General features: G+C 40.6%; 2 protein-coding genes across 2 annotated transcripts in view; both read right to left on the bottom strand.

Annotated features, from left to right (window-relative positions):
• The window catches only part of LOC110972346 (uncharacterized), a 185039-nt gene extending 181117 nt beyond the window's left edge, over positions 1–3922 (bottom strand). Inside the window, exon 1 of the mRNA XM_051937136.1 lies at positions 3560–3922. Within this exon, the coding sequence (XP_051793096.1) occupies positions 3560–3922 (363 nt within the window). The remainder of the gene's footprint in view (positions 1–3559) is intronic.
• LOC110972118 (GTPase IMAP family member 8-like) overlaps positions 1–12754 on the bottom strand; it is a 323852-nt gene that overhangs the window by 287277 nt on the left and 23821 nt on the right. The window lies entirely within an intron of this gene.

Genomic DNA, 12754 nt, shown 5'->3' with positions numbered 1-12754 from the left:
TGGAAAACATGCACCTATGCATGAAAAACAGAACAATCGGGTATTTTGGTTCTTTGATAGATTTATTAAAAATCTCCTGGAAATATTCTGAATTCTGTTGGGTCAAATATACACTGCTCCAAAAATTTAAAGGAACACTTTGAAAACACATCATATTTCAATGCGGGGGGAAAACAAACTGGATATTAGCATTGATATGGACTGGATAATGTGTTAGGAATGAAAAGTGCCACATTGTTTGATGGAAATGAAAATTATCAACCCCCAAGACGGCTAAATTCAAGACACCCCAAAATCAAAGTGAAAAACTGATGTGGCAGGCTAGTCCATCTTTCTGAAATTCCTTGGCAGCAACTCAAAATGGTATTCAGCAGTTTGTATGGCCTCCATGTGCTTGTATGCATGACTGATGATGCCGGGACAAACTCTGAATGAGACGACAGATGGTGTCTTGGGGTATCTCCACCCAGAACTGGACCAGGGCATCACTGAGCTCCTGGACAGCCTGAGGAGCAACCTGATGGTGTCAGATGGAACAAAACATAATGTTCCAAAGGTGTTCTATTGGATTCAGGTCAGGTGAGCATGGGGGCCAGCTAATGGTATCAGTTCCTTCATCCTCCAGGAACTGCATGAGTTCTCTTACCACATAAGACTGGCCATTGTCCTGCACCAGAAGGAATCCAGGACCACTGCACCAATGTAGGGTCTGACAATGGATCAAAGGATTTCATCCTGATACCTAAAGGCAGTCAGAATGTCATTGTCCAGCCTGTAGAGGTCTGTGTGTCCCTCCATGGATATGCCTCCTCAGACCATCACCGACCCACCACCAAACCGGTCATGCTGAACAATGTTACAGGCAGCATAACGTTCTCCACGGCTTCTCCAGACCCTTTCATGTCTGTCATATGTGCTCAGGGTGAACCTGCTCTCATCTGTGAAAAGCACAGGGCACCAGTGGTGGACCTGCCAATTCCTGTGTTCTATGGCAAATGTCAACCGAGCTCCACGGTGCCGATCTGCAAGCACAGCGGGCACTAGAGGATGCTGGGCCCTCCGACCACTCTCATTACATCTCTTTCTGATTGTTTGATCAGACACATTCACACCAGTGGTCTGCTGGAGGTCATTTTGTGGAGCTATTTCAGTGCTCATCCTGGTCCTCCTTGCACAAAGGAGCAGATACCTGTCCTGCTGATGGGTTGAGGACCTTCTACGGTCCTGTCCAGCTCTCTTAGACTAACTGCCTGTCTCCTGGAATCTACTCCATGCTCTTGAGAATGTGCTGGGAGACACAGCAAACCTTCTGGCAATGGCACACACTGATGTGCCATCCTGGAGGAGTTGGACTGTCTGTGGAACCTCTGTAGGGTCCAGATATCGCCTCATGCTACCAGAAGTGATTCTGATCCTAGCCAAATGCAAAACTAGTGAACAACAGTCAGAAAACATTAGGAAGGAAAAAAATGTCAGTGGCCTTCACCTGTAAACTCATTCTTGTTTTGGGGCTTGTCTCATTGTTACCCCTCTAGTGCATCTGTTGTTAATTTCATGAACACCAAAGCAGCTGAAATTGACTAAAAATCTCCTCTGTTACTTACTTGACCAGATCAGTATTCCACATGTTTGACTGACTTGATGCAGTACTTAGATTAAAAAGTGTACCTTTAATTTTTTTGAGCAGTGTATATATACAGAAATGATCATATTTGGTTCAACATCCTTTGGCCATTTTCACCACAACTAGGCACTTTTGGTACTAACTGACCATTTCTTTACCACTTTGATGTGTGTTTGGGCTCACTGTCTTGTTGAAACATCCAACTGTGTCCAACATCAACCTTCTGGCTGATGACTTCAGCTTTCCATAAAGAATATGGAGGTGATCCTCCTTCATTATTCCATTTACTTTGTGTAAATCTCCAGTTTCACAGAGCATGATACTGCCATCGCCATGCTTGACGGTAGGTCACTGGGGCCAGATCACTTAATTACCTCCGCCAGGAGGTTATGTAATCACCGGAGTTTGTTTGTCTGTCTGTCTGTTTGTTTGTCTGTTAACAGCATAACTCAAAAAGTCATGGACGAATTTTCACCAAATTTTTTACAAGATGTCCGGAAGAGCAAAAGTAACAATTGATTAGATTTTGGAGGTGATCCAGATCACCGTCTGGATCCAGGATTTTTTTGAAGGACTCTGTACAATTGAGAGATGGCCGCCAGGTGATCCGGATCACCTCCAAAATCTAATCGATTGTTACTTTTGTTCTTCCGGACATCTTGTAAAAAATTTGGTGAAAATTCGTGCTTTTCTACTTATTGTATCATCTCACCACTGAACTTTCCTCCAGAAGGTCTTTTCTTTGTCCATGTGATCAGCAGCTTTAAGGTTCTGCTTCTAGAGGAAGAACTTCCTTCTTCATGGATTCTCTCAGCTCATGTTGATGTAAAACACTGTGGATACTGACAGCTGTGTTCCAGCAGCTTCTCATTCATTCAGACCTGCTTTTAGATGGTTTTTGGTTGTCTCTTGACCATCCTGACCAATTGTCTCTCAGCAGCAGGTGATAGTTTGTGTTTTCTTCCTGATGGTGGCAGTAACACAACTGGACCACGAACTTTACATTTACAAATGGTTTGCACAGATGATTTTGGGATCTGTAGCCGCTTTTGACGTATTCAAGTTAATGATTCACTATTTCAGATATTTGCTGAGTTCCTCAGACTTTCCCCACTGTAGCGTTTGTGTCTGAGACTAATATGATGATCAAGTGAGTTCTATTTAAATTGATTCAGAGGAGTCAACAGCTGTAGTCAATTACAGTCACTCACAAACCACCAAGAAAATCTGATTAAAACAACTTTCTACATCACCAAAGCTGATCATTTCAGTTTCTGTGAGTGTTTTTGACCTAGTGTAACCGGTGTGTACACAAATTAGTAATTTCACCTAAAATCCTTCATTGTTTCTTTTCATTGTTATTTAATTTGTTTTGGATATGATATCATTGCTGTTGTGTATTTATTTATTGAGTATTTTTACTTGGGGAGGTTTATTGTATTTTATTTTGACATTGTGACTTTCACTCTTGCAATATTTCTGTGACATTTACCCTTTTGTGATGTCACTTCCTCTGTTTTATTCAGACGGTCTGTGAATCTGATAGGAACGGAGCGACAAGCGGTTGCTTTACCAAAACTTATTTTATTTTCATCAAGAACGGGAACAGAAATATATCAGCATCAGCCGTCGTGCAACAAAGTGGTCTGCCAACATCATCCCCCCCAGCTACAGCAGATTTTGTCATATAGAGAAGATCTTTAGGAGTCATTAGAAACTCTAAACTGCCATGATATCAACATTATTTACAAGTGTACAGAAACTTTCATTCACCACTGTGTATTAGAAGTTATTTTCCAGAGTTCCTACCTGCTGGCTGTAGGCCTCCAGTACGTCCTCCAGGTTGAAGGTGAAGCGGTATGAACCCAGCCTGGACTCCTCTGAGAAGGCTGGAGAGCTGGTAAACTTATAGAGGAAGCTGGGATGCATGGTGACCTCATCCTCTGTGAGGTTGGAGAATTTCTGCTGCAGGAGCCTCGTCTCAGCTGACTTCACCTCCTCAGGGCCCACAGCCAGACTCCACCACAACAGGACGCCTTTGTGGGGATCATTCAAGCCTCCGTGTGGAACCCTGAAGCCTTCGTCCATCCTGATGCCCCTCAATCCATCTTGATCTGTGTCGTGTTTCAGACGAGTCACATGGAACTCCGGCTTTGGTGAGTTTGGGATGTTTTCTTTGTAGAGGTACTGGTTTCTCAAATGTTGAGCTTCCTGCTTCAAATCATTCAGGTTTAAGTGCCGACCGCTGACGAAATGTTCTTCACGTCCTCTCCTGTTCTTCCGTGTCTCCATTGGCATGTTTAGATGAGGATGTTGATCAAAAAGACAAATATAAAGTATCTGCTGTGAGGAACATGTACTGACGCTCTGCTGCTGTGGAGAGGAAAGTCTTATCTTTTACGCATGTGTAATTCAAACAACGCCCTGTAGAACAAATTTCAAAGTTCAGGCGCCTCTGGAAACAAAGGTGAAACTTAAAGTGAACACACAGACAACAGATCGATTGTGTGTAAAGTGGGATTCTACTAAACACTTTAATACAATGTAGATGTTCCTGATTTCACAGTACAACACGTTTATGTTTTGCTGGCCACATGACAGTTCAGTTGCCTTCAGTTGTTTTCTTTTTTGGTGCTTATTTGTGTCCATTTGTTATAATTATTCTTTTATTTGTGGTTGTTTTGTGTCTCTTGGTAGCAATTCTGTTTCTCTTTGTGGTTATTTTGTAGTTATCTTTTGTCGTTGTTTCTCTCTCTGGTGTCCATGATGGGCAGGTGAAGGAGAAATGTCCGTTTCTTTAAAAGTATTTTATTAAAAGAAAAAACAGCATCAGTACAGACAGAAGCAGTCTGGAAGGAGTCGGCCAATTGAATCCTCCTTGCTGGACAATGACCAGCAATCAGGTTTTATAGGTTTTCAACATATAGGTTAAAACAAATGGTTCTTTATTGCCTACGATATGGGGAAAGCAGAGAGCATCCCCAAACAACTCCCCCTCGTCTACAACAGCCGAAGAATCCCTGAATCAGTATTTTAGACAGAAGAACCCTCATAAAAACACCTCCAACAGGGCTCTGTAAACAGGAGAACACATTCCAATGGCATGGGTTGAATATAATGCAGGTTCCATCTGTTTCCATCTTTCCAAATGTCGAGCTTCCTGCTTCAAATCCTTCAGGTTTAAGTGATGACTGTGGACATAATGTTCTTCATATCCTCTCCTGTTTTTCCGTGTCTGCATTGGCATGTTTAGATGCGGATGTTGATCAAAAAGACAAATATAAAGTCTATGCTGTGAGGAACATCTGCTCACACTCTGCTGCTTTTGAGAGGAATGTCTCATTTCTGCCAAACCAAAGGTAATTCAAACCACGCCCAGTACAAGAAATTTCCATAAGTTCAGGCTCTTCTGGAAACAGAAATGAAACTTAAAGTGAACACACACACAACAGATGGTTTTGAACCTGTACAAAGTGAGATTCTTCTAAACACTTTAATACAATAAAGGTGTTGCAGATTTCACAGTACAACACGTTTATGTTTTGCTATTGTTACGTACCGCGCACTAGGGGATGAGGGGAGTAACAAGTAGTAAGAATGAATAAATGCAGAGGCAGGGAAAACTGGCTGTAACCTCAACAGAGAGGAATTTATTTGCTACAAAGGAGAAATAATAGCTCAACACAAAACAGGCTTCACAAATCCAACACTGGGCGCCCCACACACAGCCCCTCCGTAAGTAGACCCTTTGTCTTAAACAGAACATGAGGAAACACCAGCTCCACACTCTGGCAGCTGATCTGGCCCACTGGCACCGATGATCAGGCTTTCCTCCCCATTTAACCATCCCGACTGATGGTAAGGAGCCACAGGTGCACCTCGCCACTCCCACCTGGTGTAACCTAGGAACAGGAAAAAAGAGAAGGGAAACACAATCCTACTTACACACCACAGAACGTAACAGCTATCCACATGACAGTTCAGTCGAGTTTGGTTGTTTTGTCTCTTTGGAGTTTGTTTTGTGTTTCTTGGTAGTACTTTTGTAGGTATTTGTGTTTATAATAGTTTTGTTTCTATTTGTGGTCATTTTGTGCATCTTTGTAGTGATTTGTTGTTATTTTGTGTCTCATTTTGTTTTTATTTGTGGTTGTTTATTGTCTCTTTGTGGCCATTTTTGTGTTCCTTTGTAGTTCTCTGATGTCTCATTGTTGTTATTTTCACTGTTATTTTCAACCATCTCATTGATTTACAGTCTGCAATAATAATAAAATATTGATCCCAACATCAGTAAGACATTATTTTGAAATGTGGACATATTTCCATTTTCAGACCTTATATTTGTACTAGAATGTCCAATGTCAGAGAACTGGAATTACAGGGCAATCTATAGCTTGTACAGTTCAACAACCGTGTCTTTTGTTGTTATTTTGTGTCTCTTCATAGTTATTTTGTGTCTCTTTGTTGTTATTTTGATTTTCTTTGCAATTATCTTCATTACTCCTTTGCAGTTATTTTCAGTACTTGATAAGGATGAAGCTGGTATCAAACCTGAAACTTTACTTCTTGAAGGCACAAACTGAGTCACTGCAGCCACCAGAAACTCAGCATGTTTGATCGTGTTCTGGGTTCTCCACATAAATCTTTCTGCTGTTCAGGTGAATTATCACTAGAAGGCAACAGAGAGAACTTACGCTAAGCAAAACAACAAAGTGCATGAATACTGCCATTCTTCTCCCATAACCTTGTGTTGTGTGAGATTTTGCGCGCTGCCTGAATAACACAGCTGGGCCCACGCCTGTTTCAGTCGCACTTTGAAGACATCACTGATGCTCTACTTTCTTTGAAAGACTGTCAACGAGTCTCCCAGTTCAGAGAAACTGTGAGTAGTTATTAGAATTAGTTAATGTCTGTTAATGCTAGCACATGCTAACCCGAACATGCTAACATTACCTAGCAACCAACCAGAAATTATCTTAATTCATTCTCTGTAATTTTGTAAACCACAAACACCCCAATAGTGTGAGTTTATGATGTGAAATAAATTCTTTCTGTGGGTTGTCGTGGCCGAGTGGTTATGGACTAGAAATCCATTGGGGTTTCTCTGTACAGGTTTGAATCCTACCGACAATGTGGGACTGTTTTGAAATGCAGCAAGTCATGAAGTAGGTCACGAGCAATTACCACAAACCCAAAGCACAGATAAGAAAGAACATGGAAGCTTAACAAGCAACTATGACAAGTGAAGAATCATAAACCAACTTCCCATTTGGACTGTTTGAGGAAATCAAAGCTGCAGAAAACTCGCTGTGAATCCAGTAATCTCAGTAGAACCAGTTTTTGCCAAACTCAACAAATGTTGTCTTCTCAATAAAAACCAGGCAGCATCGTGTCACAGAAACAACATTTCTGTTTCGTTGTATCAGACAGTAAACATGTTTATTTCTGCTCTAAGGCTGGACGTTTAACATGGAGGTCTGTGAGGATTGATTCTTTTTGGATCCAACCTCAAATGGACTTTCTTTAGTGAGTATTTATGTCATTTTATTTGATTATTATTTTATTTTTTTCTTTATCAATTATTCTCTGTGACTTTCCAGGTTCAAGTATCTATAGAGGAAGACATTTAAAAACATGAACAAGCAAACAACATCAACAGTACTGAGTCCGGATGTGAAAAAATGAAAGCACAAATGCAAAACAAAAAAATAGGTATTTTCACATGTTTAAGTAAGTAAAAGAGATAGACTCATGTTAACAGGTCAAAATTCTGAACAGGAAGTTACCACATTTATATAACTGAAAAAACTGAGATGCAACTAAAAAAAAGCGACTGATTTGACTTTATTATAATTGCACAGAGTTCAAGTAATATGACAAAAATGCAGTTTTTCTCATCTGAAATGCAAACGAGAAGAAAAAAGTTCATCATATGAAGTCAAAATAAACAGCCTCCAGTCTGATAAAACACAGATATGAACATAAACACAGATCTGAGAACAGATGTATGAGTGTGACGATTATTAATGGTAAATAATGAATCATAACAAACTCTGTGAACCCCAAACTAAAAATATAACCACTTTTTTTAAAGCTGTGATGAAATTGTAAAAAAAAAATAAAAGTATGCAAATCCATCTGTAGTCCCTGCCATAGAGAAGGAATGCAGAAAGTTATAAATAATGAATAAACTAAATAAATATAAATTCGTATTTATTAAATTAACTCCTGTTTATGCAAATATTTATAAAAACAACTACACTTCATGTCCTTAAAAGATTTCAACTTCGTAAACATCGTACATCGTAAACCTAAGTTACTACTGATCACATGAACATAGTAAACAATAATCATTTTCTGTATTGTAGTTATGAAGCTGTGATTGGCTCGTTGTGGTCACAGGATAGCCTCCAACTTCCTTAGTATAGTGGACAGTATCTCTGCTTGTCATGCGAAAGACCGGAGTTTGATTCCCCCATGGGGAGTTAATATTGTTCTCAATAATAGTGTGGGGGTTTTTTTACATGCAAAGTTTTGTTGACAAATATATCAATAAATTCTCGTTAGTTTTTGGGTTTATTGTTTTCCTGAATCCTGGTTTAGAAGCTCAGTGTTGTATCTCCAGCTGTCCCCATCTTGTCACTGCACTGCTAATAATAACTTCTTCTGTCCCTCTCAACCTGGTGGCCAGTGGCAGATGGGTCCCCCTTATGAGCCGGGTTCTGCTCAAGGTTTCTTCCTGTTAATAATAATAAATAATGGATTAGACTTATATAGCACTTTTCTGGGCACTCAAAGCACTTCACAATGGATCCATTATTCATTCACTCACACATTCTCACTCTGGTGGTGGTAAGCTACATGCTAATCCACACCTACAGCCCCTCCGCCTACAGCCCCATTCATACACCAGTGTGAGAGCAGCACCAGAGGCAAGGCAGTGTAAAGAGTCTTGCCCATGACTAGGACAGAGCAGGACTCGAACCGCCAGCCCTCCAATCATTGGACGACCCGCTTTATCACCTGAGCCACAGCCGCCCACCTGTTAAAGGGGAAGGGTTTTTTTTGCCACTGTCACCTTAGGGCTGCTCTGGGTGTTCAGGCAACTTGAGTTCTGTAAAGCATCCTGAGATGATCCGATTTGTAATTAACACCATATAAATAAAATTGAATTGAATAATGTTAACAGGGTGAGGATCCATAGGTGTGTTTGTTGATTTTCTATTTTGTGTTGCTGACACTGGTTTGTCTGTTTGTCTGTCTGTTAGCAACATTACTCAAACATATGTTAATGGATTTAGATGAAATTTTCAGGGAAGGTCAGAAATGACACAAAGACCAATTGATGAGATTTTGTCAGTCATGCGGATTATGGTCTGGATCCACAAATTTATAAAATATTTCTATATCATTGCGTGATAACGGGACTGGCCTAACAGTAATTATCAAGTGAACAGTACTTTAACTGCCCTCTGATGATCACATGATTGCGATCCCATGAAAAATCGACCAGTACGGACTTATCGGGACTTATCCGTTGGAAATGATACAAGGAATGAGCAGCCTTGGTGGAGGTCTGTGCTTTTCTGGTCTTATAAATGGAAAATACAGAAAAAAACACAATAAAACCTCTGGTTAAAGATATGCAGTCTATGGAGTAAGTCAGTGCATAAAATCTGATTTTTCTTCAATCTATATTCGCACCATCAACTTCTATAATCTTCCTTTTTCCGATTCTGTCCAGGACAGAGTAAAACTTCCTTCTATTTGCAACAACCATCTTTTCCACTTCCCTCAGAAAATCAAGGCACTGCTGGGAGTTCCAGGAGTTGATGTTGAGGTCGTGGTATCCGTTTCCTACTCTCTGGGGCAGGATCTCCTTCAGCTTGGCTTTGGCTATGGACACCTGAAGCTGACTTTACTATTACATTATCTTATTTGCAACTCTTCTGATCCATTGTGTTTCCATGAGTAGATCCACCTGTGTGCTTATTTAACTCACCTGTGTGTCAGTGTTTCACCTGCTAAGGCTTTCACTTCTACACTGAGCTTTACATTTACTATTGAATAGCAACTCCCCTGAATAAATTCTACAATTTCATTTAGCAGACACTTTTATCCAAACAGACGTACATTTGAGAATCACTCACCTCTTCTAAGGTCCCCATCACATGGGCCCCCACCACTGACCTAGTCTTCAACCAATTCCAAGAACTTTTCATCTCACTTCCTGTGTTTTCTCACCCAGATCATTACAAACAGTCCATAGTCTGACACTGGAGTCAGAGTTATCTTTTCTCACCACTGTTCTGGTGATCACAAGCTGTTCCTTCTTTTCTGGCTGGTTTGTTCTCTGCAGACAAGAACTACAGCATCAGGACAGAACTACTAGCTGTGGTCCTGGTCCTCCATGAATGGAAGCACTGGATGGAGGGCTCAGCATATCCCTTTGTGTCCTGGACAAACCGCAAAACCTTTCATATCTATAAAATGCTTCCTGACTCAGCTCTCATCAGGTTCAGTGGACTTCGTTCCTGGGTTGGTTTAATGTCACCTTCATCTACCACCCAGGGGCATGAAGTTCATCACCCATTCACATCCCCTGGGGAAGGCTTGAGGGTGAAAACCATGAACTCCTTCTCCTGTGTGATGGGAGTGACAAGGTGGGAGATCAAGCAAGTGGTCTAAGAGGCACACTGTGACCGTCCACTCCATGAAAGATAGCCACCAGATCGCCTCTTTGTTCCAATGTCTGTACCACACTGCCCCTGGTCCCACATTACTGATCTACCTTTCTCTGAAGGTAACACCACAATCCTCACTATCTTACATAGAGGCTACACCTTCACTGAGAAGTGCCAACTGCTCTTACTTCAACTGACTTGCAAGTTGTCAGTCAATATTTACAATTATCTTTGGTAATATTTACAAGATTCAGATTTATCTCATGTTACCTGAGGATGAACTGACAGCAGCACCACCAGTACTGAAGGCGTCTCTTCCCAGTATGATGTTTCCACTGGTGTTCTTCCCTGATCCAGTCCTCCCAACAAGAACCAGTCTGAGGTCTGGAACAGAGAGACAAAACATCAAATTTGATGGTAAAAACTGTGATATTTCCTTTCTTTTCTGCTGTTCATGTCAACATGCACACTGCTTTTCCTCTGTTATAGAGATTCAGGGAAATGAGGACAAAACTGAATCTCAATTCAAGCTCCAAAATGACTTGAAATTTACATAAAATGATTAAAATTTCTTTTGTCCAAAATAAGTCAGATCTTGTCCAACATGACTAAAAACTTGTCCAAATGTATTAAAACAAGAGTAAAAGCTTGTCGAAAATGACTGGCCTCAGTTTCTCGATCTTGTCATTATGCCCTCTACAACATCAGGAAGATCAGACCCTTCCTGACCCAACAGGCCACACAACTTCTGGTTCAGGCTCTTGTGATGTCATACATTGACTACTGCAGCTCTCTTCTGGCAGGTCTCCCTGCATGTACAGTCAAACCTCTACAGATGATTCAGAATGCAGCAGCACATCTGGTCTTCAACCAGCCCAAAAGAGCTCATGTCACTCCCCTGTTCATCTCTCTTCACTGGCTTCCAGTTGCAGCCAGAATCAAATTCAAAACTCTCCTCCTGGCTTACAAAACATTTACAAGAACGGACCCAGCCTACCTGGATTCCCTGATCCAGGTCTACTCCCCTTCACGCCCACTTCGCTCTGCATGTGAGAGCACGGCACGGCTCGAAATCTCTAGCCAGACTCTTCTCCTCTGTTGTTCCCAAATGGTGGAACAAACTACCAAACTCTGTGCATTCTGCTGAGTCCCTTTCTACTTTTAAGAGACAACTGAAGACTCAGTTGTTCAGAGAACACCTAGGCACTTAATCTGACTCCACCTTAGGGGTAGAATAAGTCAAGTGACCCAAAACCCAGCACTTATTTAGCGCTGACAAAGTTGAAAAAACAAAAAAACAAAAAAACAAGCAAAAAAAAAGAGGGGGTGGTGGTTAGCAATTCTTCTGCAACTTGACCTTTGACCAATCGCACTTTTTGCACTTTTTGCACTTACTACAGGTTTTTCCTTATGTCTGAATTCTTGCTTGTGTTGTACGTCGCTTTGGACAAAAGCGTCTGCTAAATGAAATTGCAGAATTGTTGAATGATGAAAAATTTGTGCAATGTGACTCAAACATTTTTTTTCCAAATTTCCTCAAAATTAGCCTATAATGAGTCAAAAATTTTACCAAATTTATAAAAAAAATTGCTAAAAAAATCTAAAATGGCCTTAATATTGTTCAGAATGACTATAAAAATTGTAATAATAAAATTACTGCACATACAGTTGATGAATAATAAATATAATTTAACAACATGTTTCAGATTAGCTAGCTGCTCAGCCATGTCATCATCCTAAATAATTTTTGTGATGAATGAGCTGTTAGCTTGTTGATGTCTACATCTCTGTTGTCATGTTACTCACTGTCGACAAACTTCAAAATACTAATTAATGGATGATATTTTTGGCCACAGTTTATCACATTTTCTCACTTTTCTATCTGGTTTCGCTTGTACCTGTTTATTGTTTTTGATGCAAACTGTGTAAACCATTCTAAGACATCAACACCGAAGCACCAGCAGCTTCTTACTTTGTAAGAAAAGTGCAAATAGAGCTGAACTGCAGTTTCTTTCCTTTTCTGTCATTGTTCTGTCATTCCCACACCTTTCAGTATTTGTGTATTTCAGCAAAATTCTACAATTCTACAATTTGATTCACATCCAAGAGTAGATACAGCACAAGCAAGGAGCTATTCAGGAGAAAACAACCTGGATAAGAGCCATAGAACAAGTTCAGGTGTGATGATCTGAACTTGTGGACCAAGGTGTCTACAGGCAGTGCAGATGTAGTATGATGTTTTTGTTTGTTTATTTTGGATTTGGTCAAATCCAAAAATGTTCGGGGAAGAGCTGATTTTTAGTCTTTTCTTAAAGCCAGAGGGATTCTGCAGACGGAACAGAGTTTGATAACTCGTTCCACCACTGGGGAACCACAGAAGAGAAGAGTCTAGCTAGGGACCAGCCCTGTATGGTGGTTGAATCAGGAGACTTTTGTTGGCCGAGCATAG

The sequence above is a fragment of the Acanthochromis polyacanthus genome, chromosome 17 (genome assembly GCF_021347895.1).
Source record: "Acanthochromis polyacanthus isolate Apoly-LR-REF ecotype Palm Island chromosome 17, KAUST_Apoly_ChrSc, whole genome shotgun sequence".
Lineage (NCBI taxonomy): Eukaryota > Metazoa > Chordata > Actinopteri > Pomacentridae > Acanthochromis > Acanthochromis polyacanthus.
Note: the sequence above shows the minus strand (reverse complement) of the source record. Positions and strands in the feature narration are given on the sequence as shown.